This window comes from Orcinus orca, chromosome 8, assembly GCF_937001465.1.
Source record: "Orcinus orca chromosome 8, mOrcOrc1.1, whole genome shotgun sequence".
Taxonomy (NCBI): domain Eukaryota; kingdom Metazoa; phylum Chordata; class Mammalia; order Artiodactyla; family Delphinidae; genus Orcinus; species Orcinus orca.
Genome location: NC_064566.1, coordinates 77,609,835 through 77,637,332, shown reverse-complemented (window position 1 = coordinate 77,637,332; position 27,498 = coordinate 77,609,835). Strand labels below are relative to the sequence as shown.

At 36.7% G+C, this 27,498-nt stretch overlaps 1 protein-coding gene across 12 annotated transcripts in view; it reads right to left on the bottom strand.

Annotated features, from left to right (window-relative positions):
* Window positions 1-27,498, bottom strand: part of YAP1 (Yes1 associated transcriptional regulator) — a 108,399-nt gene that overhangs the window by 19,981 nt on the left and 60,920 nt on the right. For 2 of the 12 annotated variants that reach the window (XM_033412097.2, XM_033412099.2), the window contains exons 4-5: window positions 17,627-17,746; window positions 2,159-2,352 (exon numbers count right to left, since the gene is read on the bottom strand). In XM_033412097.2, the coding sequence (XP_033267988.1) occupies window positions 2,159-2,352; window positions 17,627-17,746 (314 nt within the window). The remainder of the gene's footprint in view (window positions 1-2,158; window positions 2,353-17,626; window positions 17,747-27,498) is intronic. The other 10 variants (XM_033412098.2, XM_033412100.2, XM_012538084.3 and 7 more) reach the window with 5 other exon arrangements.

Below are 27,498 nucleotides of genomic sequence, written 5' to 3'. Positions count from 1 at the left end.
ATAAGGTTTCTTTTTTTTTGGTAGTCTTTAATTCATATGTGAAATTATATACGCATACGCCATCTAGTACTCAGTAACAACAAAATGAAAACAGTCTGCGTAAAACATACCCTTAAATTGCTTTATTTCTTCTAAGAGCTATATAACTATAATTTTGATGGTGCTACCTTGTTCCGATGATAAAGTTTTATTTAAATGAAAAATATCTTTCCTTTATAGTAATATGTTAAAAAGTCCATCAGAGATACATTAATCTTGTTAATGTGCTTCCTTTCTCTACCTTCTTAAAGGCGGATGAGGGAATATTTCTTTCAAGACCACTTCTTGACATCATATGCTGGCATCATCTTTCTTACTCACTTTGGTGCCAACCACACTAGAATTACACTGGCAGGTTACTGATAGCACAAACAGTTTAAAGGTGTGCCTGTCTGGGATTCCATGGCTTAGTTTAATTCTTAGGTACTAGTTCTTCAAATCCCAAATCTGAGTTCAAAGACTGTATCAAGTTCATGTATTTCCATTAACACGTGACACTATTAAAATATAACACTCATGAAAAAAAAGTACCTTGTTCAAATGTCTGCATCCTGACTACAAAAATGGAGAGTATAATGATATTTTTAATGCCTATACTTAGTATGCTATGACTTAGGTGAGGAAAAATAGTACAGATATGTATATTTCACGTTCGCAAACAGAGAGAATGTCTCTGGGGGAAAAAAAAAAAATACAAGAAACTGATAGCTACTTACAACCAGAAAAGAGAACTAGAGAAATGGAAAAGGAGATTTCATTTTCACTGTACGTTTACCTTTTGTACACTTTCAAAATCACATCATGTTTATTATCCAAAATATTTACATAAAAATTTAAAAATATACTGCTTTGAGAAGATCACACTCCCAAAATCTGAACTTAGATTTTATCACTCTGAAATAAGATAAAGTAAAAATTCATTTTGAGATGAGGGATTATATATTCTTATAGCACATAAAGACCAACAGTATTTCTGAAAGAAAACTGATAAAAATGGTCGTAAAGTTTTCCAGCTCTCTAACGTTAGAAACTACCCATCCCAACATGAAAAAATATCCATAAGTAGATAATTTTAAAGCACTGTGGGATCTTCTAAACTTGGGATAGCCTGTATTGTTTTAAATAAAACATCTTAGATTCAGCAATACTGAAACATTTATCATTTGAGAAATATCATATTGTGTATTCCCCTAGACAAATAATTCATTTAAAGTAAAAGATGTTTCTCCCCAAGTGATGTCCCAGAGTTTCCCCCTTAGTGAAATCCTCAGATATATAGTAGTCTGCAATTCCATGTACAGACATACCTCATCTTATTGCACTTTGCAGACACTGCAATTTTTGTTTTTAAACATACTGAAGGTTTGTGGCAACCCTGTGTCTAGCAAGTCTATCAGAGCCATTTTTCCAACAACATTTGCTCACTTCATGCCTCGGTGTCACATTTTGGTAATTCTCACAATATTTCAGTCTTTTTCATTGTTATTATATTTGTTATGGTGATCTGTGATCAGTGATCTTTGATGTTACTATTACAAAAAGATGACTCACTGAAGGCTCACATGATGGTTAATATTGTTTAACAATCAAGTATTTTAAAATTAAGGTATTTAATTTTACATTAAATTTATTTAAATTTACATTAAATTTTACAATAAACAATTTACATTGTTTATTTTAAGACAATGCTATTGCACACTTAATAGACTACAGTACAGTGTAAACATTAACTTTCATATGCAACGGGAAACCAAAAAATTCATGTGATTCACTTTATTGTAATACTTGCTTTATTGTGGTGGTCTGGAACTGACCGGCAATATCTCCGAGGTATGCCTGTATATTTGAGGAAAAGCACCCTTGCTTCCTTCGATTTTTGCTTGACTGCAATGAATACGACCAAAACATCTCTTTGTGATACAGGTTTACAAGTTATAGCCTATGTGATCAAAGGCCAGTTAAGAAACTAGAAACTAAGATGAAAGCTGGACAGAATGTTTCTGTGTCACTCTAGTTTCAGAGAAACAACATTCTTCTGTAACTAATAAATGTCAAAATGAAACACACCCAACTTTATGTAGGAAAACAAAACCCCAAGAGTGGAAGGCTGGTCTCTAACCTGTGGCCTCACCTGCCGAAGCAGTTCTTGCTGCTTCAGTCGCAGTCTCTCTTTCTCCATCTGCAACTGCTGCAGCCGCATCTGTTGCTGCTGGTTGGAATTGCCACCACCCATGACTCCTCCCTGAGGGCTCTGGGGGGCCAGGGGTGGTGGCTGTTTCACTGGAGCACTCTGACTGATTCTCTGGTTCATGGCTGAAATGAAACAGAAGATCTATCCTAAAAAACTAGCAAGAAAAAGGATATTTAGTTATTCAAAAGCAACTGGGGATATTCAACATAGCCTTTTCTGTAGTAACACTAGAAATAACCTAAAAATCCACCAATAGTACAATGGTTACATTAATTTATTATTATTGTAGTCATCTTCGTCATTATCCTAGGATGCAAGGCAGCCATAAGAGAAAAGAAACAAGTAACTCTAATAGGCAGTGACATGGAACAGTCTAAGACATACTAAGTTAAAAGCATAGTACAGAATAGATAGTATTAAAAAAAAAGGGGACAGGTGGAACATATATTACATGCATATCCAGAGAATCTGAACTGAAGGACAGCCAAGAAGCAATTAACATCTGTTGGTTCTGGACCTGGGGAACTAGATGACTAGAGGACCGAGTTCAAGAGAGACATTTTTTATAACTTTTCAAGTTTGAATAATGTGAATATATTGCTTATTATAAAATATAATATATATTTAATTTAAAATAAATCTCTCAAAGTAACTGAGACAAAGCATCCTAAGCATTAAAGCTCATCAAGATTATTAATCTTTAAATATAACTCTAATAAATCAAGTAGATTAAATGATCTGATGCATGCTCATAATAAATTAAGCCTACAAGAATCTGGATGGGACTTCTCTGATGGTGCAGTGGTTAAGAATCCGCCTGCCAATGCAGGGAACACAGGTTCGAGCCCTGGTCCGGGAAGATCCCACATGCCGCAGAGCAACTAAGCCCGTGTGCCACAACTACTGAGCCTGCGCTCTAGAGCCCATGAGCCACAACTACTGAGCCCGTGAGCCACAACTGCTGAAGCCACGTGCCTAGAGCCCATGCTCTGCAACAAGAGAAGCCACTGCAGGGAGATGTCCGTGCACCACAACGAAGAGTAGCCCCCGCTCGCTGCAACTAGAGAAAGCCTGAGCACAGCAACGAGGACCCAATGCAGCAATCAATCAATCAATAAATTAAAAAAAAAAAAAAAAAAAGAATCGGCCTGACAATGCAGGAACATGGGTTTGATCCCTGGTCCGGGAAGATCCCACATGCTGTGGAGTAACTAAGCCCGTGCTCCACAACTACTGAGCCTGCGCTCTAGAGCCCGCGAGCCACAACTACTGAATCTCGTGTGTCTCGAGCCTGTGTTCTGCAACAAGAGAAGCCACCGCAATGAGAAGCCTGTGCACTGCAATGAAGAGTAGCCCCTGCTCACTGCAACTAGAGAAAGCCTGCACACAGCAAGGAAGACCCAATGCAGCCAAAAATAAATAAATAAACAAACAAATAAATTTATTTAAAAAAAAGAATCTGGATGGCATAGATTGGTCTCATTCAACAGCTCAGGTAGTCATTGTTATTTTTTTAGTTGAACATAGAATATACCATTTGACAATTAGAAACAGACTGGATTCCTACACTAGTGAATTTCTCTCACTGATACAACATTGACCAAACTGTGGATTGTGGTAACCTTGGTGAACAGATGGAAGTTTTATTATGTGAAAATGGCAATAAGAATGATGTATCACCTTTTCAGACACATATTCAACATTTTAAGGTGAAATTTCAGGTCACTGTTTCTACTAAATGTTTAATACACACTGACCAAAGAAAACCTCTGGCCCAAATGACTTCACAAACACTCGAGGAAGAAATAATACTAATCTTATAAAACCTTTTCCAGAGAACAGCAAAGAAGGAAACTCCACAACACCTTTGAGACCAGCATAACCCTAATACCTTACAAGGACATTAAAACAAAGAAAAATTACAGATCACGTTCTCTAATGAACCTTGCTACCAAAATCTGAAATGACATTCACTGACAGCTCTCATGACATACTGGCTCCCAGCCAAGTGGCAAACTCCTTCTGGTGATTTTTCACGTGTCCTCTGTTGAAGGCACAGAGGCTGCTTGGTAAATGCCAACTCTTCTTGGAGGCTACTTGACCAAACCTCCCCAGCCTTCCCCAGAGTCTGCCATGTGCATTAAGAATCATCTTCCTTCAGGGCACTGCCCTGGGACATTTGTTTACTGACATTTCTCACATGACTGTAATTTTTTATTTACAAATTTGCATCTGCTCTTAGACTGGAGTGCCACAGGAGTGGGGAGAGTATCCTAATTGTGTATATATTCTCAGTGCCTAGTCCAGCATCTTTGCACAAAACTTGTGCTGAAAAAAAACACTGTAATGTTTCTAAGTCAGTTAAGTATTCACTGACGCAGATATTTAACTATTTAATATATGATAATATAGAAATCCTACCAATTTCCCCTTAGACTGACCAACTCTTCCATGAGACTGCATAACATTGATATAGAACCAAGGATATTAGAAGAAAGGAAAATTACAGACCAACTCTCTCCTAGCATGCCTTAGTTCAAGTCAACCTACTGAGATAGTTATATAAGGTGATGGTATTTTTGTTCTTACTCTTCCCCTCAATTTTTTCTGTATTTCTTTTTCTAATTTCTTGAGTTGAACTTACTTAGTTTAAGTCTTTTCTTAGAGCACTTAAGTCAATAAATTTACCTTTAAGTACAGTATTTCCTGCGTGTCATACAGTTGAAATAGTACGTAAAATTCATGATTGTTCTACCCCAAATATCTGTAATTTCTATTGTGATTTCCATTTAACTCATGAGTTACTAAGGAGTACACTTTTATGCTCTCAAGCATACATTTAAATTTTTAAAAATAATTTCCATAAACAAATAGAGAAGCAGAAAAAATAATACAGATGATGAATCCTCATGTAGTCATCATCCGGGTTCCCAATGATCAATACATAACCAATTTTGTTTTTCATCTATTCTCATCGACTTTTCCCTCAATTATTTTCAAGCAAATAATACAGCATTTCATCCATAAATAATCACAATATGTATCATTCGGGTTTTTGCTTAGATTCTTAGATCTTATAACTATATTTTCTGTCTAATGCTGAAAAATTTGCTTCCAATAACATTAATATGTACTATCCTTCTATACATATGCAAGTATTTCAAAATAACATACGACCGATTATTAAAGTTATGATCAACAAAATGATTATTAAAAGTCTGGTCCTTAAGATATTTCATTAGGTGTATCCAGCCAAATCACTGTGGTTAAGTGTCATCTGAAATAATTCTTTTCTGTGTGACTCGGCCAACTCAATATACAGGCTCACTTGTGGCGATATGCTTCTGAATTTCAGACACTGGCTTTACTTGCCACTCCCCACTGCTCCTAGCAGTTTGTTTATTCCGTTTATAAAAATCAAAGCAAACACACAGATATGGTAGCATACTTCTTAGATATATGGTGGCATACTCTTAATACTTAACTTCATTTTGCCTTTTTGCTAATAACATATCCTTGAGACTACTCCAAAGCAGTATATAGAGGTTCCCCCCGGCCATTTTCTTTTAAAAATAGCATAGTATTTCATTCAACTAATTTCCTATTAGGTACCACAGTTTTAATTATAACCTATATGTTTAATAGCTGGTAGAGCAAGCCATATTTTTTTTGAAGCTAACTTTTTATTATTGGGATCTAATTTTATTGCTTTGTGGTTAAAAGAATCTGGTCTGTATACTGATTCTTGAAATTTGTGACTTGACATGTGGTCAGTCGTTGCTTTTGTACCAGGTCAGGGGCAGACGGCTACACGCCTGGCTTTCACCATTGAGAGTGTTTCATGTATCTCTGTCTTTGTTCTTAACACTTTGAGTTCCTGATATCCTGACTGGCTGACTGGTCCCTAGCCCTGCCCTTGCTCACTGCTTTGTGTGGTTTTGTTTTCTGACCAGCAGAGACTTTTTCTAAATTTATGATCCCAGTTAAGTCTTTCTGGTTATCTCTTTTAAATGTTTTGTCTGGCATAGCAGAGAAGGGATGTCAAAAAAAACATGACTCGCTGCTTCATATTGTTCAAAGCCTTATTAATCTCTTTTATGACCAAAAACAAAAACACCCCACATTTATAAAATGTCTTTACAAAGAATAAATGGCTAAAACCTTAATAATTACAGTTTATAGTTAGTATTTTACAGGGGAATGGGTAGAAAAAAAGCCAAAAAATTTTAATGGCTAAGATTTGCCAATCAATAACCTCATTTAATACAATTGCTTATACTTTCCTGTCACCAACATTATTAGATGCACAATTGACAGGCCTCATAGTATGATATAAAAAATATGGCCTTTAGAGTCAAACAAACCATGATTAGAGTTGGGCACACCAGTTCGTGGTTCATCTAATCCTCAGTTTCCTCAGCTATACCTGCAGACATTAACATCACCCTTTTGGATCACTGTGGGGCTTATAAGTAATATGTAAAGCATCTATTATAGTCCTGGAATACAACAGATGCTCCAAAAATGTTAGCCTCCTCCCTTTTCCGAATAGTTCTTTCTAAACTTTAAGATTACCAGTCCTGCAGATAATCATCTTGGCTTGAATTCCCATACCTTCCCTCCCCCGTCCTTCCACTTCACCATGCCACTCACTGTTTCTAAGTATTCTATGATTCATAAAGATATGCATATTTATCTTTCCTGTAAGATCTAAACAGAAAAAAATAGGTGGGGGAGTTTGAGCCTTAGCTTAACCTCCCTAGGGATCCTTCTCTTTTGGTGAACATGTTCTTGGCATTCCCATAGGGCACTCCCTCAACATATTTATTTTCCCAAAGAGATGTTTTCTTACGTTGTGCTATGTCAGGTTCAATCATATGAGTTAAATATGAATTGGGGGACTGATCTGAGTATCTATCACATATGGTGACCATCTCACAAACTGAGGCCTAGTGCAAACAACTACTGGGGAAAAAATGTTTTCCATTCCAAGCAGTTAAATAAATTAAAAAATTTAAAAAACTGCTAGGAAATAACCCATTAGTAAGTGTTGAAATGATAAAATATGATTGATTTCAAAACAGATTCTAGAGCTATACAGTGTTAAATATTTCATCTATTAAGAAACATTTTTAAAAAAGCTCTTGAGCTTTCCATACTGATTTTTATTAAGTAATATAGCATTTAACAAGTTAATGTAAATATTCCTTGTGAAAACTAATTGGACAATAACAGTATTGTATGAAAATAAACAGGTAAATATCCTCTGCTTCCCACCAGTTTCTCAGAATTAGATACCATTAGCAGTAATCATTAATGACAGTGACCACTGCTGATGGCACACTCAATTGGTTGGGAAAGTCTTTTTCAAATCTAAGCTTATCTGACTATTAAAAACCACAGAAAGGGAAAAATAAGCGTATCAAAAGATGGAGTAAGAACTCCACAGAATTAAACAGAAATTTGCACAAATTATGCAATAGAAATAGTCTCTCTGGCTAATAATGGTGAGCACTTTTGGTTGTGTTTACCTAAATGCTGTTACCTATGGATACAAGCAGTGCTACAAGCTTCCATATAAAGAGCTCACTTAAATGACCAATTCAAACAACCGAGTTTATCTACAGAAGCTGGGATTTCTTCTCTTCAGAAGCATCCTGTTCTTTACCTTCTGACTATCTCAAGCATTTCAACAAAGCACAGAGCAGTGCACCCACATGGGGTGCAGCAGAGACCTCACAAGCAGGCAAGAAACAAAACAAGCTTTGTTTCTTGGGGGAAGGGGGCAGGGCAGCTAAAAAAGAAAAGAACTGCATTACCACCTTCTTCCCCTCCATGACCAACTACCAAAATCTCAATGTTTCCAGTTTTAACAAAATTTCTAAAAGGTAAAGGAGAAAACAAATCCCTAAAATATGACAAATTTTTTTTTTAAAATGCTACATTTTAAATTCAGCCTTTGCTGCCTGAACTATGAAATAGTAACTGTTTCAAGTTTTTCATAACCGATCAGTCCTGACAGCTTTATGGTAGCAAATCATACACTCAGCAATTACTGAAAAAGAAGAGACGACCTTCTCAAAAACAAAGGAGGTCATCACCACGGGTTCTTTCCAGATTTTATTCTGAACATCTGAATTTTCAAACTTCACACAAATTTTAGATTTGCATAATTTGTATCTTCAACCTTGGAATATTACAAAGTACTACAGATGTGGTAATCAATCGTAGACTTCGAGATAATAAATTCAATCCTAGTAACCTCATTAAGTGTAAATTTAAAATCAGAAAATTATTTTGAGCTTTTAAAATAATAACTCACATCAAATCTCCCACAACACAAGAAAGCACCTTTTTACTTTGTCTAATATTTTATCAAGTTTCAGATATTACATGGTTACATGTTAGAATGGCTATATTAGTTTGCTTATAACATTTAGAAACAAATTTTAGGTTTTTCCCCCATACCTACAAGGGTACTTAAGACTGTAAAATTAAAAGAAATGAATGCTTTTCTAAAAACACAAACTAACAGGCCAACTCTGTCAGTCTTAAAACAGTAAAAACAAAACACAAAACACCCACTGCTAACTAAGTCTTTCAATATGACCTAGGGGATTGAATTGTCTACAAAAAGTTGCTACTAACTGGCACAAAAATTTATGTATTTAAATACAAAATGATGGTTTTTTCAGTGAAAATTACTTACTATTTGATTCACACTGAAAATCTGTCTCTTACAAAAGGAGCAAAAGGCCAGGGTCCTTATCTCATGACTGAATATAACTTTTTATTATCAATATGCAAAAGACATCTCCCAACACTCAATTAAGCTACACCTAAATGATAACACCATGCCCAGGAATGACTTTTTAAAAAAAGTTATACTGAGATATTTCACCCCTTTAGTAATTTTAATATATTCATAGAATTGTATAACCATCACCACTATCTAATTTCAGAACACTTTCATCATCCCCAAAAGAAACCCTGTATCCTTTAGCAGTACACATCCTATTGCCCCTCCCCCAGTCCCTGGTAACCATTAATCTACTTTGTTTCTTTGGATTTGTCATATATATGGAATATATATGACATGTCATATATATGGAATCAATTCTGTGACTGGCTTGTTTCACTTAATATATTTTCCAGATTCATCCATGTTACAGTATGTACCAGCATTTTATTCCTTTTTATTGCCAAATAATATTCCACTGTACAGATATACTACATTTTGTTAGTCTGTTAATCAACTGATGGATATCTGTGTTATTTTCACTTTTTGTTTATTATGAATCATGTGGCTACAAACATACAAATGTGCAGGTTTTTGTGTGGACATGTGGTTTCCTTTTTTGGGCAATATATATCTAGGAATGGAATTGCTAGGTCATATGGTAACTATATGTTTAACTTTTTGAGGAACTGCCAAACTGTTTTCTAAAGTGGCTGCATCATTTTTCAATCACATCAGAAATGTATGAGGGTTCCAACTGCTCCATATTCTGGTCAACACTTGTTAATGCCTGTCTTTCATTTTAGCCATCTTACTGAGAATAAAGTGGCATCTCATTGTGGTTTTGCTTTGTATGATGTGGTTACAGTTAACCTCCCCTAAAACTCTACCCCAGGTCTTACCATAAGCAAAATAATCTCTCCCTCCCACACTCTGTACTTCTCTCCCTTACCAAACATCAACTTCCAGGCCCCCCAACCTGGGTTAAAGTATTTTAATCTTTAAACTGTTCAAAAATACCAATAACACCTTTTTTTAGGTCAATTCGACACTGTCTTCCTTCAACCACCTATCAAAAGTCTGGCATGAAAATTTATTATAATGGTATTTTTCAAACAATACAATTGAGAATGGAGCTTAAAAAACATTCAACAGAACATTTTCTCCTCATCACCTCATTAAGCAGTTTGGGGCAGGACACAGGAGTTGCTTAATGAGGTGAGGAGAAGGGAGAAAGTGGTCTAACTAGCCTTCGGCTCTCTCTGTCCCCCGGATATAACTGTGTTTTTTCCCTCTACTATGAAAATAAAGTTTAAAGGCTAGTTTGGAGAGAAAGTACAGATAATGAAACTATTAGTCTAAAGAGAAGGGGAATAACATTTTAAAATCTACCTGCCATCATGAATTCATGTTAATGAGCAAATAGTTCCATTAACAGCTTTATTCCTAATTACATATAATGTATTACTATTAATCCTCTTTCGCTAGGGGAATTTATAATTTAGAAGAGATGAATCCGAGTTCTGACTGATAAGCACAAAAACTGGCCCTTTTACATAGTGTAGAGCTTGACTGGCTTTTTCTTACCTTTTAATGTCCCTCACAGCACCTTATTTATGATCCCTCATTGTACTTAACACATTTTGTAATAATTATTTATTTTGTAGCTGACAACCCCATGCATGCCTGCTAGCATAGTACCTGGTACATAACTGGCATTCATCAGTTGAATGAGTAAATAAATACTCAAATAGTTTCTATCCCTAGTTAGTAGGATGCTAATTAGTAATACACAGGAGAATCTCCAAGCTGAAGCAAGTCCAGAATGAGTTCTGAAGCAACCTCAGCAACCAAGGTAGCAGAACAACAGGAGTATAAAACAAAGCAAAGAATATGAACCACTCCTCTTCTAAATCATTCCAATTTATTTCAGCAGAAATCTATTTATTTGACTTTTCCCTCAAGAAGTCTATAATCTCTTTTTCTGTTTCTTATAACTGAGTCTCTGGGTTGTCACAAAAAGTGACATCACCAAATGGCTCTCTTCTCCAGCACATTTTATGAGATATTTGCTATTAATGCAGAGTTGATACAAATATGACTTGAAACATAGTTTTCTTTTAAAAATGAATTAAGTTTTCTTGTGTTTGATGTGAGGGGCTTTAGTAACACAAATAAACCATTAATTTAAATTATCATTCAGTGACTTTAAGTTTTAAAATTCTATATGAAAAACTCATTATGTAAACAAAGAAAAATATTTCTTCACTGTATAATTATTTGTATCATTGAACCATCATCAAGTAGAAACTACATATTAATTTAACTTCATTAACGTATGTCTATTCACCCTTGGCAAGTAGGAGAGACTGCTTACCATGATTGATAAACTATTTTGACACCATCCTCCTGACTGTAACATAAAAAAAAAACAAACCTAAAACTGCAAACCTCTAATATTGAACTAATTTTGATATTCTATAACCTTACGTATTAAAATGTTCATTTCGGCTAGTGTTTGTTTTTTAAGTAAAACAAAAAAAAAATGTAGTGAGGGCAACAATTAGTAACAATCTCCAACAGTATGTTTTAAATAGGACTTCACTAAGCACATGGCCTAGAAGTATACTTCAAATCAGCTTACATCAGGCTCCTAACATGGTAACTTTATGAGAGTTCTAAATTTTAGAAACAAAGCATACTAAAAATGCATCATCTTTAAGGCAGTTTAAACTCCTATATATGTCAGAGCTGATAGCGTGGACAAAACTTAACTATTCCATCTAGCGCTGCCCATCCCCCATCAGATTTGTTTGCCTGGGCATACCCACCATGTGATAAGGTTTATCTTTAAAGGTTGAAAGATTTCCTGGTCTCCTCTTCAAAAGTAATTCCCAGCTGTGTCCAGAGGGCCAAAAGCTAAACTTAAGTGGTGCAATAAATAGTTCAAAAATATCTCTGAAAGCTCAGTGCACTCAAATCCATAAAGCTATTGAGAAGTAACCTTAAGCAAGGATCCAAAACAGTCACTGAAGAATTCATAATCTAGCATATTATATTAAATTAATTAAGGACTGGAAATATTCTTAAAAGCATCTAGTATATGAGTCCAATTAAGTCAAGAGAAGTCAGGTATCTTTCTGAATGAGTTGGTTACACTGTTGATACCAGAAGAACTTGGGTCTCTTGATTCCCAATTGAATAGGTAAATTTTTCTATGACACAATTTAATTCATTTGAATTCACATGTAGAAAAGAGGATGCTAGCTAACTTCTACTAATGGATTTTTGAAGGGCGTATAAAATGTCAGGTCAGAGCAATGTCATAACTATTTTTCTCACTGGATAATGTGCATTTAAAAACTACATTGAGTATCACATTTAAAGAGGCATCCAGAGAAGGGAAGTCTTAATGCATAAAAAAAAAAACAAAACTCAGAACTCTTAATGCATAAAAAAACTGGAGAAACCACAGTTAAAAGAGAACACTCTGGGATTAGAAATGTATTCACAAATTTGAAGGGAAGTAAATTTCTGAGTAATAAAGGGACACATATTTTCTGGTCATTAGAACCTTCCTTAAATAGAATGGACTGCCTTGTAACGGGGTAAGCTCCTAGTCAAGGGAAAGGGAAAGGTCAAAGGTGAGGTTGGAAGGTAATCTCTTAAGGATATGGTAGAGGTGAGGCATGATAATTCATCTAGATGGCTTCACTTCTGTAATTAGAAACTCATTACCTTTGGGTAATTTCCTTAAGATGAGTCACAATACAGTATATAAGTAAATGCTTCAACCATTGTCATCTTCCTCCCTCTGAAATTTCCATGTGTTAGTACTGGTGACTTAGGTGTGCTTTTGAAAAGATTAACTGCATGTAATCTAAATTTCTTTAAAATTCTGGGTGTCAAAAGATCAAGTCCAGATTCTAGTTCTGTCACTCAACTATATAACCGTGGGTAGTCACAATTTCCCTAGATCTCAGAGAAACTCAGATTTGGGGCAAAATCCCTACCTCTACCAGTTATTTTATTTTATTTTTTTATTGCGGTACGCGGGCCTCTCACTGTTGTGGCCTCTCCCGTTGCGGAGCACAGGCTCCGGATGCGCAGGCTCAGCAGCCATGGCTCACGGGCCCAGCCGCTCTGCGGCATGTGGGATCTTCCCGGACCGGGGCACGAACCCGTGTCCCCTGCATCGGCAGGCGGACTCTCAACCACTGCGCCACCAGGGAAGCCCTCTACCAGTTATTTTTCAAAAAATATATGTTGGTGGCTTGGGGAGTCACAAGGACTGGGTGGCACTACGGCATTTAGTGGGCAACCGTCAGGGATGTTGAACGTTCTTCAGTGCCCAGGATACACCCTCCCTCCTCCTTTGAGAAATGTTGATTAGAAGAATTACAAATTCCTTTTCAGGGCCAAATTTTATGAGGTTTATTTGTTTTAAGAAGTTTTAGTTAGCAACAGCTCTATTTACCTAAAACACACTGAAACATCTTTTCCTCCCTACCCTAAGTAGTTAATAATATAATTCACAACCAAATACTGACATTTTAGGATCACCAGGCGAGATTTAAAAGAGGGTAAGGAGGGCTTCCCTGGTGGCGCAGTGGTTGAGAGTCCGCCTGCTGAGGCAGGGCACACGGGTTCGTGCCCCGGTTCAGGAAGATCCCACATGTCGCGGAGCGGCTGGGCCCGTGAGCCGTGGCCGCTGAACCTGTGGGAGAGGCCACAACAGTAAGAGGCCCGCGTACCGCAAAAAAAAAAAAAAAAAAAAAAAAAAGAGGGTAAGGAAAACAAAACAAAAAACCAAAGAACTTGTTTTTAATGCACGAATATAAAGAGACTTGCTTCAATAAAATTCAAATGATTTGATGTTGGTATTCTAGCTACCCAAGACTCCATTAATGGAGTTACAGATTTAGTTTCTACAGCCTTTAGTGTTTTTTCCTACCTCTACCAGAACAGGCTTAGGTACATTTAGGTACATTTTCATCAAAAGTAAAATATTACTTATAACAGCTATCAGAAATATTTAGTCTTCAAGGAAAAAGGTTAATGAATGTCTAAACAGTTAAAAAATTTAACAGACCTTTAATTATTGATGCAAAATATTTAACTTTGATAAGAAAGATGTGAACAACTTTTGGCTTTTGACTTAATAGCAAGTTTTGGGAAACTTTGAAACCAAGGACCAAAATCAACACCTAGGTTTTAATTAGCTGTGACATTTCCATGCACAGAATTTCTATGCACAGAATTATTGATAGTAATTATAAAGGATATTCTGAATTCGCCAACTAGGTTGTTTATTACCTCCTTTAAGTCTCAAAAGATACACCTTTTAATCCAAATCTCTAGTTCCAGTTCTAGTTCTGTTTATTTTATTTACACCCAACGTGTTTTTAATCCCAGTGGTCCCATCAGCACTTATTTCCAGAAACACAGATTCTAACACTACTTATTATGTCCTTTTATATAAACAGGGACAACAACATTACATAAAAGATCAGTTCATTGGCCATTAATATTCTGGAATAGAGTTTTCATTCTGAAAAACAGGAATTATAATTTTTGTGTATGTTTTCATTAGGGCTTTTACTGGAAAATATTCAAATGGCTATTATTATATAAAACAATAAATAATTTTACAACATACAAGAAAATATTTAAACCTGAGACTCTTCATGTTTGCAAGTATAAAATCTCTAGGAAAAAGAGTGTTAATAAGAAATAATTTAATGACCTGCATAATACTCAAGCATCAACTTTCTTTAATACAGTGTGAAAACATTCCTAATATGATTCCTTAAAAACAAACAAAAGCCCTCCTTTTTTCGAAGTCAGTAAATATCAGCTAATTCTTATTGGCACTGGATGTCACTTCATGATTTGTTACAAATTACTAATCAATGCTGTAAAATAATATGTCAACGATATATAGTTTTTAGGGAGGGGCAAGATAAGGGTATGGGATTAAGAGATACAAACTACTATGTATAAAACAAATAAACAACAAGAATACATTGTACAGCACAGGGAAATAGTCATTATCATATAACTTTAAATGGAGTATAAGCTTTAAAAATGTTGAATCACTGCTATACACCTGAAACTAATATTGTAAGTCAACGTAAAATAAAAACTTCAATAAAAATTTTTAAAAGATACATAGTTTTTAAATGTTAAAGAATAAAAAATCAGATAAAAAAGAAACAATGCATAACTAATTATTTAATTTCCTGAATTTATGTTACATGGATAATTTATTAACTTCATGTGGGATGTGAATTATTCTAAATATAATTATTCTAAAGCAGCTGATAAAGAACAGAAATATAAAAGAGGCTGGTGTTTGAAGGAGGTGAGTGATAAAGTCAAGCTTATCAGATGTAAGGTATATCTTCTACTCTAAAATGTCAAAAGACATAGGTCAACTTGACTTAAGGTAAAAAATGGTAAATACTTTCATATAGATTTGGGGAATATAGGAAAACAAATTTCACAACCATGAAAGCAATAACCTATCATTTGTTGGTGTCTGCATGGTTCAAAGGGTCAGAAAGGGGATAGTCTATATTTTTTTGGCAGATAAAGTGCAATCCACCATAGAACTTCAGATTTCAAGGAAAACTCCTTCAAATTCAGCAGCTAACAGCTTGTCTCTATTTGCTGTCACTCTGGATCAGAGAAACCCACACTTTTTTTTTTCCCTTTCCTGCTCCCCTTCAGTTACACTTGAGCTCTCTGACTGAAAAGGTCTGGAACAGATTAAAAGTCGGGCCACAAAATAAAAAGCTTTGGCATGTTGTCAAGCCTGTCTGGAATACACATACACAGTGGGCCCAAAAAGGGAAACTAAACGCAGTAAGAGTATTTTATGAAAACTTTTCTTGGCATAGCTAACTGTACGCTGTGTGTACATACGTGTTGAAGGTGGGAGGGAGATTATCATTATTTTTTTTTGGTACTTTCTCCCATTTAAAAAAAAAGACCAAGCTGTGTGTGTAATTAATGAATCTACTTAAGCTCACAGCCAAGTTGTTTTATTTCACTTTTTATTAACTGAAAATACTTAAAAAAAAAAAAAGCTTTGTTCCAATTGCTGATTTCTACAGTTAGCTAAGGGTTAATCATCATTTTTCATAATCTCGTGTAGAGGGAAAAAAAATCCCACAGTACCATTTTTTAAAATTTCCAAAACATGGACAAGCAGAATTCATTTCATTAAAGATGATTTAAGGAAACATGTCTGTTATCGTTCTAGTCCATACAAATGGCAACATTTATTAAATTCTCTACCTTACTTGGTTTCCTGTTTCAACCACAAGGGCTTATTCAAGCATTAAATAGAATCTGAAGTTGCAAATTATTAACATGCCACATTACTTTTTTAACACTCAAATAGGTCTTGAAACTCAAAAGGCTAGCATTTAAGCCAAACCGGATATCTGTCAAAATGACAGTCTCTGCCCTGATCCCACCTTTGACTTGACTTGAATAGGGGATTCAATCAGTTCATAAAGCTGGCCAATCAGTAAGCTTGGGGCAAACCCAAATGTTGGGGGTTTAAAAAGGTATACATATAGATATAGGAGAACTGCTCAGAATGTTCCTGACGGGGAAGTTATTTTACCCAACCAGCTCTGGGTAGAGTTTTTCTTTCTCTTTTTCCCCCAGGACTGTGTTTTGATGGCATTCACAGAGTTAATTCCTCTTTCCCATAAGGGCCCCACAGTTGTTGTTAGGTCAACCCCTGTAAAGCTTCAAAGGTTCCGAGTTCCCTCAGTCTGACCTACTCAGTGATCTGCACATTGTTTTCATTTAGCTGCATCCAGTCCAAGACGAAAGCTTTAAAACCACAATGATCTGCTCCTTTTTAAATACATTTTTCCATGGCTTTGGAAAAATGTCTCAGAAACCCAACTGAAGAAACTGAAAACAGTGAAAAAAAATGTGTAAAAAGGCCCTAAAAAAAATGTATACTATTATCAAAATATGCACATTTGGGAGGCGAGTATTTCTTTGTGCAAATGGTGATTTTTGTCATTTGATTTGGAGGGAAATATGGCTTATTTTGGGTTTGTTTCCTAAATGAAAAACAAAGGAAAAACCCCCTTTACTTAAAAAAGGGGGGGGGGGCAGAAGCGAAGAGAAGGAAAAAAAGGCTTTCATTGGTCTATCTCTAGGGTGACGGGGTACCCACCCCCCCTAGGATAGAAAACATTATAATACCCAGGCACAGGATGGTACTCGTTGCTCTCTTAAGTTAAGCATAAGCAGACACCACGTTACTGACAAAAGTTGATATCCCAGGTTTTAGATGAAGCGACAGACTGATTATTTCTGTAGCTAGAAAGATCATTTTAAACACGATCACTGCGTTTTCCCAAAATGTGAAAGGAACAGCGAGTCTGGTTAGTAAACCACCACAACATTCCTCCAACCCCATCCCAAGAAGTCCAAGCTAAAAGGCTGATTTAGACCTGAATTTCTCAAGTTTAAAGTGAAAGGTATAAAAACAGTACTTGGATAAGTTGGATGGGCAGTCATTTTTTAAAATTATGAAGCAGTGCAATTTAATTTAAATGTACCTTCCCAAATTCACATACCAAAAAACAGTCATCAAAAATATCTAAAAATATTTTGAGATGAACCTTTACCAAAACGAGGGTCAAGCCTGGGGTCTAGCCAAGAGGTGGTCTTGTTCTTATGGTTTATATAGTATATTTCTCCATCCTGAGTCATGGCTTGTTCCCATCCATCAGGAAGAGGACCTATAAATACAGAAAAAAAATCACGGTTGGTTTTTAACTTGGTGCATCTAAAAAAAAGTAAGAGGGGTGCTAATTTAAAAAGAAAACACATCCTGACATAAAACAACTCATTAATGCAGAATTAACAATGTGCTCAGAGAAGAAAGGTAAACCTGTATACTTGATTCTTCTCCACTAAAAGGAAATTACCCAATAATAAAATCTATACCCCCAAAGACACAGATGTAAAAAAGGTCAGATTTTTAGAAAATGCTCTGGAAGTCATGACCCAAATAACTGTTATTAGTGTTAATACAAGACATGGAGTGCTGCAGCTCAGGGACCATCCCCCAATCCAGTCAGTTTTGGGACAGTATCTTCCTAGAGACCCCAAAAGGTTCTTTAATAAGGAATATATGCAAGTGTTCTCAGAGTACCTACAGTATCATAAACATTCTGCTTAATATAAAGCACAGTTTAGCTAAGACTGCCAAGTACCATTTATTTCCATTATTTATGTGACTGACTCACACCAAGAAAACTATAATAGAGAAAACATGGTTCAAAAAAGCTTATTCTTAAGCAGACTGGAAGTTGCTAGGAGGTGGGGATTGTGGCTAGAAGTTTAAGTTTGTCAGAGACTTGGGAAGGAGGCAGAGTAAACACCACAACTGCCGGAAGGCAAATTTCTCAGGAAGAAAAAGAGAAAAGGTACAAATTTCAAAGCTACGGAGTGAGGAAGTAATACCTGGGAGATAGGGCTAAAGAATATAGAAAGTATAAGAAGATTATTCTATCTTTATGAGGGAAGGGAGGCTAGATAGTTGCTTTTAAGAGGTAATAGCAATGAAAAGAGAGGCCCAGTATAAACCACTAAATTCAGGCATATTTCCTCCTTGTCTCTCCCACTCCCCGGCTTCCACTTCCCACTCCCACCAGGAATCAGAAAAGGCAAAGGTAAATTGGGAGAGTCTGAGCAAATGCCTAAAATTTTCCATCTGTGGACCAACACGAATTGACTGCTTACTGTGTGCCAGTCCCTGTGCTAAGTATATTAGGTACATTAACTCGTTTAATCCTTACAATGACCAAGGACATAAGCAGTAGTACTATCTCCATTCTAATGGGGAAACTGAGGCACAGAGTGGTTTAGTCGGTACATCACAAAGCTAGTGTCAGAGATGATAAACTTAGCAGCCTAATTCCTGAGACATTTTTCTCATAACAACACTTCTTTTTATTCACCTCCCACATCCAAGATCAGAGACTAAGTATGTTTCCTGTGCAAAAATGGAACAAGTTCCTTCTTTCTATACTGGCAGTCCAACAGCCTTAAGAGTAATGCTGAAAGAGTAACTTTGGTTAAACAGACCACTCACACAGGCCCATGGGACCCAAGGCCCTAATTCTAGGCCAGTTTCATTTGTATTAGGAACAGACCAATTTGCTCCTATAGTATTATCAAAGATCTACTTTGATGGGGTCAAAATCCTGTTAGGGAATGCAGGCATGTGGAACCAGAGTGTTCTGTACTCCTAGACAGGCCACAGGGGGAAGACCCTTCTCCAATCCTGAATATGGAACTCTGCACACAATGCTAACCATGTCCAGAGTTGAACTTAGCTGCAGAAATCCTGTGTTTACTAAAAAGTGAATGGGAAGCAGATCTGTTTAACACATGTAAATCAAACAAACCACTTTTCTCAGCAGCCTTCAGTGTCACTTTGGGTTCTATTTCCCCACTAGGAAGACAGAACCTCCAGAACTGAATATTAAGGGTTTGTTACTGACTTTAATTGCGAAGATGGCTCAATTGTAAAATGCTTCTGAAAAACAAGTAATTAAAATTCTAACTTCCTAAGATATCATGATGATGAACAAGTCAACAAAAGTCACTGGATGCCTTTGGAAGCATCAACCCAATGGCCCTAACAGACCTCATTATAGCCTCCAAACCTGCCTCCTGAGTAAATGGATTCCCTACTTTTTTTTTTTTTAAACAATATCACTCTCTACCTTTGTTGTCTGATTTAGAACCAAGAACAGTATCTTGGATACAAATCAACTTTCCCTTTCTGCTCCACCCACTCCATGCTGTAGACTCCACTTAACACTCTGACTGATCTGTTGCAGCCCGTCTCTAAGAATTCAACCATCAATAATTTTCAGCTCTTTTTCTTAACCACTACAGATCTTTGTTCCTGGTGTCTGACTTCTTGTTTCCTCTCCTCATTCCAGTGTCTCCTATCCAGCAGCCACCAGGGTTTTCTTCTTAAAATACTACCCAATCAACATTTATATGTTACTCACTGATTTTAAAAACGTTTCCCTTGCTCTCTACCATCAAAAGGAAAATGCCAGCTGGACTCATTTCTTAATAAGTCTTCCTCACACACCCAACCCTCACTCTACTTCCCCAAGTTTTCACAAAATCATGCCATCTCCTTGTATGTACTATTCATGTTATCACAGACAGCCTTCTGCCCCATCTCTTATAAACTCTTATTCACCTTAAAAGAGAAAGCTCAGATGTCACCCCTTTGATTCAGCCTTCCCTGATTACCCCACATAAAATCATTAACTTCCTCTTCTACTCTGTATTAATGTTTTAACAGATAGAGCTGTATTTATTTGCTTACATGTCTGCCTTCCTGACAATGACCAGGCCACTTATCTTTTAACTCGTGTCCAGTATCTGAGTAATTGCTCACTAGATATTTAATGGAAGAATGAACATCCTGCCTTCTAATACTTTGAACTTTCTATAAACAAGCTTAAAATCATATAGTACATATATGGGGTTAGCCAAAAAGTTCGTTTGGGTTTTCCCATAAGATGTATACGGAAGATAAATATCACAAATATATCAAAAGCTTCAAATTGTCTATGCATTCACACACTGACATGAGCCACAAACATTCCTTCACAGCGACTGTACTCATTAGCCTATCACAGAACCAGATTTTGTCATAAACTATAAAACTTTTAATACAAAATTGTATTTATATATTTATAATTCATATACATGCCCTATCTGTGATTTTAAAAAATAAAAGCTACACACTGTACAGACACTCTTAACTCATAGCTGTAGGCAACATTTTTGGATGGAATTTCTCCCCCAATAAAATCAACAGCATATTTTATGTACATGAAGGCTAAACTGCATAAAGACAGTTCAGTTTCCCAGATATGCATCTCCTTTTAGGGCAGGTTTATAAATTTTAAAAGGTGGGCTTCCCTGGTGGCTCAGTGGTTAAGAAATCTGCCTGCCAATGCAGGGGACAGGGGTTCGAGCCCTGGTCTGGGAAGATCCCATATGCTGTGGAGCAACTAAGCCTGTGGGCCACAACTACTGAGCCTGTGCTCTAGAACCCGCGAGCCAAAACTACTGAGCCTACGTGCCACAACTACTGAAGCCTATGTACCTGGAGCCTGTGCTCCGCAACAAGAGAAGCTACCGCAATGAGAAGCCCCATGCACCACAACAAAGAGTAGCCCCGCTCACCACAACTAGAGAAAGCCCACGCACAGCAACGAAGACACAACACAGCCAAAAAAAAAAAAAAAAAAAAAAAAAAAAATTAAAAAGGCAAGACAAATGTACACCTCAGAATCACTTTCTTAGCTACAAGAGTTGTCATGTAATTTCTGTGAAGTTTCTGATACATGCATTTATGTAATACTGGTATTGAAGGCAGTAAAGCAATATATACTTTTAATGTCGTGGCCTTATAAAGGCTTCATTGTCATTCCAATCTGATTCTTGATATAGTGATTCATAACTTCTCTAAAAATTAAAATTTCAATGGGACACTGTGTTAAAGAGACTCTAAATAGATTTCTTAAAATATTTCCCTGAAATATCCTTTTACATAAGACAAATTTCACTAACATTAGATTAAGTAAAAAGGGAAAAAAAAGAATTAAATATGGCACAAGATGTTAAGGAAAAACCCAAAACAACTTTTTTCAATTAATAAGCTTATAAGCAGAATATGTGAATGACGTTATTAATGCAGTGTTTTTTGCACCTTAAACCTTTTGTTCATAAGTGTATTTCACTTTTACAGTTCATCTGAAATTTTTAAAAAATGTTTAAGATTTGTAGAAATGCATAATGGAAAAGTGAAAGTTTCTTGTAATCTATTCCCTGGGGGAAAAACTGAACAACTTTAGTTTTGTGATATGTTCTGGATTTTTTTCTTGTGCACAGTTTGTGACACACATGCATAACCACTGATGTCATGCTCTACCTGAACCATACTTGCTATATTCACTTAATATATATTATAGACATCTTTTCTTAACACAACACATAAGTCTCTCTCATTCTTTTTAATGGCTTCACAGATCTTACTGCACAGATATATTAGAATTCATTTATCCCTTTTCCCAGTGTTACATATCAGTTCTTTGTAAATTTTTTTGCTCTTATAAATAATAGTGCAATGCACAACCTCTGGGGGGCAGCAATGGCAGCAACACCTCTACCACTAACTAGCTCCATTAGTACCATCACACACCATGTTCTTAGCCATATCATACAGATGAAACACAGTTACATTCAGACAGATCACTTGCCCAAGGTAAACAATAAAGTAAACTTCCCTAAGGTAAAGATTTAAACCCAGGCAGTCTGACTTCAGAGCTTCTGCTTTTAAACCATACAACACACTGCTTCCCAAAGATATAAATACATTCCCCAAAACTTATGCAGGTGTTTCCATACATTAAATTTGCAAACAATCAAAAACAAAGCTCTAACTAATTTTAGACATGAGGATATAAAGGAGAGACAAGCCCGGTATACAAATAAAGAGCATAGTGATTTCTGCCTATTTTCTCATCATATTTCTAATTAAAGAATTAAATAATGTACATATGAAATAGAATAATTACTATATAATTAATTTTATAAGCACTCAAATTGATACCAAATATACATACTAAACATATAAAAGAATGCTTTTATATTCACTTATGTTGTTCATTTAACATTGGATAAAAATTTAATGTTGTGTGTAAAGAGACTGTCTAAAATAGGATGTCCGGGCTTCCCTGGTGGCGCAGTGGTTGAGAGTCTGCCTGCCAATGCAGGGGACACGGGTTCGTGCCCCGGTCCGGGAAGATCCCACATGCTGTGGAGCGGCTGGGCCCGTGAGCCACAACTACTGAGCCTGCGCGTCTGGAGCTTGTGCTCCGCAACAAGAGAGGCCGCGGCAGTGAGAGGCCCGCGCACCGTGATGAAGAGTGGCCCCCGCTCGCCGCAACTAGAGAAAGCCCACGCACAGAAAAGAAGACCCAGCACAGCCAAAAATAAATAAATAAATGAAATTTAAAAAAAATTAAAAAATAAAATAAAATAGGATGTCCGCTTTATAAAAAAAGAAAGCTACTACTGATAAAGGCAAAGGAGTAGAGGAGGAAAGATTACCTTTAAACAGCTTTGCACCACAATCGAATTCTTAGTAATAGAAAAAAGAAAACTGAAAAGAAACAAATCTTCAATCTTAAATGTGAACTAAATAAACAACAATCGATCTGGGCTTTATTCACCCACAAAAAGAATTTTCAGTTAAATGCTCTCTCTTTAGAAGAAATTTGGTGACCTGATAATGCAAGGTTTCTATGTCATTATGGTTAAACTAAGCTAACTGCCGAATAACCATAAGAAGGTGAGAAAGCAAGAGTGATATATTTTCTGAATCATCAAGCTGCACAGGCTACTGAAAGTTTGATGCAAGCATCTGTTTGGTCTAGAGTTGGAATGGAGTAAGGTCAGTAAGTCTAAGGGGAAATCTAGGCTTCTCACAAAACTAGATTTATAATAAGAGGAGACTACAGGGACAGATCAAAATAAATGTAGAATACCTTTGAGTTCAATTTACATCTTGATTTTAGTGTCATAAATATTCTAACTTCTCCAAGAAGGAGTATATAAAATGAAGCAAACAGAAGTAGCAATATTTTATTTACTTAAGATAAATACAAGCTGAGCCCCACCCCTAGAATTTCTGACTCAGTAGGTTTGGGGCTGGGCCTGAAAATTCCCAGATGATGCTGATGCTGCTGGTCCAAGGAACATACTTTTGACAAACACTGACCTAAAAATAACTACTTAGAATTCTTTGGCTGGTATAGAACTGTTTCTTGAATTTATGTAACTTGTATAAAACTATAATTATTCACTGTTAGGCATCATGGGCAGTTCAGAGGCCGAACTATCAAGCACTGCATGTCTGAGAATGGCACACAGCCACATCTGCTAGAATAAGATGAGGCAAATGGCTCAACATCTATCAGGATAAATAAAGTCATAAGAAGGGCGATGCTTCTTTTTTTAAAAAACTGAAATGGCTCAAGCAACTATCATGGAGAAGTAGACCAAAATACATTATCTTGTTTGTCCTCTAATGACCAGATGGAAATGAAGAGTAGGACTCTGGAGGCAAGTAAACTGATGTGATCCATGGGAACTACTACTAGTAACTTAGCTTTAAACCATTTTTAGCTGAGAACTCTTCACTTTCTCAATTCAAATGAAGAGTCATCTCTCTGTGCTGGCAAAATATTTTCTTTATTAACTAATGCCATAAAATTTATCACACAGTATTATTTGTTTATATGCATTTTCTTCCAGGCTAGACTGTGAAATACCTAACACAGGAGTGTATATTTTGCATTTTTCTATTTTACTGTCGAGTAGGATGCCTACTACTCAGCAAGGGCAGGAATTTACATGTTGGCTGACATTAATGTAATCAAAACAAAATTCAATTAAAATTCTTTATTTATGCTTGTCAGAGAAAAATATCCCTTTTCATCCTCTCCATGTAAGTTCAATTTCTCCATTATTTGGTATCACTTAAATTGAAGGCACAGGGATATAGCAAATTCTTTTATTCAGTTAAGTATTTATTGAGTCCCTACTATATTCAGGCTCTAATCTAGACCCCTGGACATACAGAGATAAGCAAAACAGTTCCTGTTTCATGGAATTTATGTTCTAGCCAGGAAGACAGGCAGATATGTATAGTACAATGTTGGCTAACAATAAGTGCAGTGAAAAAAAAAACAAAAAACAAAATGAGTGCAAAAAAAACAACAACAAAAAACAAACCAGCATGAGTGCAAAACCAAAACAACCAAAACAACAAAAACATAAACCTGGAAATGGTGTTTTTAAAATGTGGACTAAGAAGGGCCAAACTGAGAAAGTGACCTTAAAGCTGAGACTCGTACACAATGCAAGCCAGCGTGTGGTGATGTGGGGCATGAGCATTCCAGTCGGGGAAACAGCGAGGAGGCCAGTATGAAGGGGGTAGAATAAGCAAGGAATGAGGTATGGTGATTCACTTTGTTTTTATGATCCAGACTTGATCAGAAAACCTCTCAGCATTTTAACCAGTAAATAGTTGAATGGGTTATACCTAAAGGGGACCACCAATACTAAAGGATAATAACAACGTCTCCAAACTCATGGACAACCTCTAAACATGTGAGAGTGGGCAATAAACATTTTCATCCCAGATTATGCTTACATACACTAAAGGCAGGCCCTTTGACATGGGAAAGATATGGGAGTTTTCCAAGGCTGGGCTATCATGCCTAACCACCACATCAAAGTCTTTTGGAAAAAGGAGGAGATAAAAAATAAGCCCTGGATCAAGAAGGTAAACAGAAAGAGGTCATCATTTTAATAAGATGTAAAGAGGGTGAGAAATTTGAATTAGGACAAGCAAGAGAGAGCGGTAGGCTATAATTAAAGTAATTCATAAATTAGAATTACTTACCCTTGGGGGAAATAAATTTTTATGTAGGATTTACTACTATTGGTTGAATGATAACTACTATAACAAATACTAACTTCCTGCAATGTTTTGAAAACAAATGAAATACTCTATGTCATAATACTGAAGGTGACTCAACATCACCTTCCTGCTCTTGCCTAAGGACCTTCTTGTATTAGTAATGACTAACAAACCATTTGCAATGTCTAATCAAGCCAGAAAGTCTTGATTATGCCACAAGATGAACAACCTCTCCCTCTCACCTGCCCCACAATTCAGGAATAAAGATGTCACCCAGGACACTGAAAGTTTACTAAACACACCCCTATCATGGTTCAAAGTACAGGGCTATCAAGAAGTCGTTTCCTTAGAATGTAAGAGGAGTAGCTGGAGAAGTAGATGCAATACATCTTTCAAAGGAATCTAACTTTGAAGAATTTGTTTTGAAATTCTGGTCTCTTACACTTATGATGAATCACAAACTGTATTATTATACGTAAAGCATTGTTCTAAGTTTTTTGCAAGCAAATTAACTCATTTAACAGTCCCATGGCATAGGTCCTATTATTATTCCCACTTTACAAATGAGGAAACTATTGCCTCAGATCACTTAGCCCAGACTAGTAACTGGCAGAGCCTGGATTCAAACCCAGATAGTTCTAGCTCTCCAGAACTCATGCTCTTAAGTACTACACTGCAAATACGACAAACATTAATGAAAAGTAGTGTTTTTTAAAATTTCTTTTCCTAGAACTTTCATGAAATCCCATTGCTTCAGTCATATTCACATAGATGGCTCCTACATCTTTAATGCTTCTCACAAGGTCAACACTAGTCTTTCTTCTCCACCAACTGGACACCAACACTTCAAAAAACATGTCCTCATATCTTGAGTTGACGTTACTTTAAAATTCAATTGCCCCTGTTCCTCAAATCAAACTTTACTGTAGACTTTCGTATTTCCATGACTAAACTTTAGCAGTAGCCTACCAATTGGTTTTTTCTTTTTTTTTTTTTTTTTTTCCGGTACGCGGGCCTCTCACTGTTGTGGCCTCTCCCGTTGCGGAGCACAGGCTCCGAATGCGCAGGCTCAGCGGCCATGGCTCACGGGCCCAGCCGCTCCGCGGCATGTGGGATCTTCCCGGACCGGGGCACGAACCCATGTCCCCTGCATCGGCAGGCGGACTCAACCACTGCGCCACCAGGGAAGCCCTACCCATTGGTTTTAATCAACTGCAACATTAAACATTATATGTACCTTAAGAGCATCTTGCCTCACACCTTCTCTGGGGAAGTAGCTCTATGACTCAGGGCTCCCTAAAGCCCACAGGAAAAATTCTCAAATCTTAATTGGGTTATTCAAGGTCCTCTGTTGTCACGCATTACATAGCACAGTGCACAGGTTCTGAAAGCATCACCACTACCATTCATACCTCTCCTCACCCAGTCTTCTTTCAGTCCTTCAAACTCTTCCTCCTCTCCTCTCTCCAGGACCACCCTGCAGGCACCTTTCTCCCTGCCCTCCTTGCTTAGCTAACGCCTTACTCGTCCCTCCCCAATGTGAATGCCCCTTCCTCAAGAGGGCTTTGCTTACATATACAGTAGTTTCCTCTACTATTGCACCCGGTGCTCTCTCTTTGGTAAGATGATCCTATCACATTAGTAATTTAGTAATCCATTCAAAGTTAGTCCTCCTGCTGCATGGCCTGTCTTTCCAGTACTTAGCAGGGTCATGCACTTTTCACCTCCACACATATCCCCAATGCACACACCCCAGCCTGTCTCCTCCTAGCCTCCACTATTTTTACCCACTGAAATTCCACTCCATTTTCATGCTGTATCTTTGCAAAGCTTTTCTCAATTCCTATCCCACTAGTAAGAGTCCTCCCCACCTGTGAACTGAAACTGCACTTGTTTTTGATTTCGTGGATGCTCACTGAAGATTGTCTTGTATTTGTTCTTTTACACTGAGTTTAATTC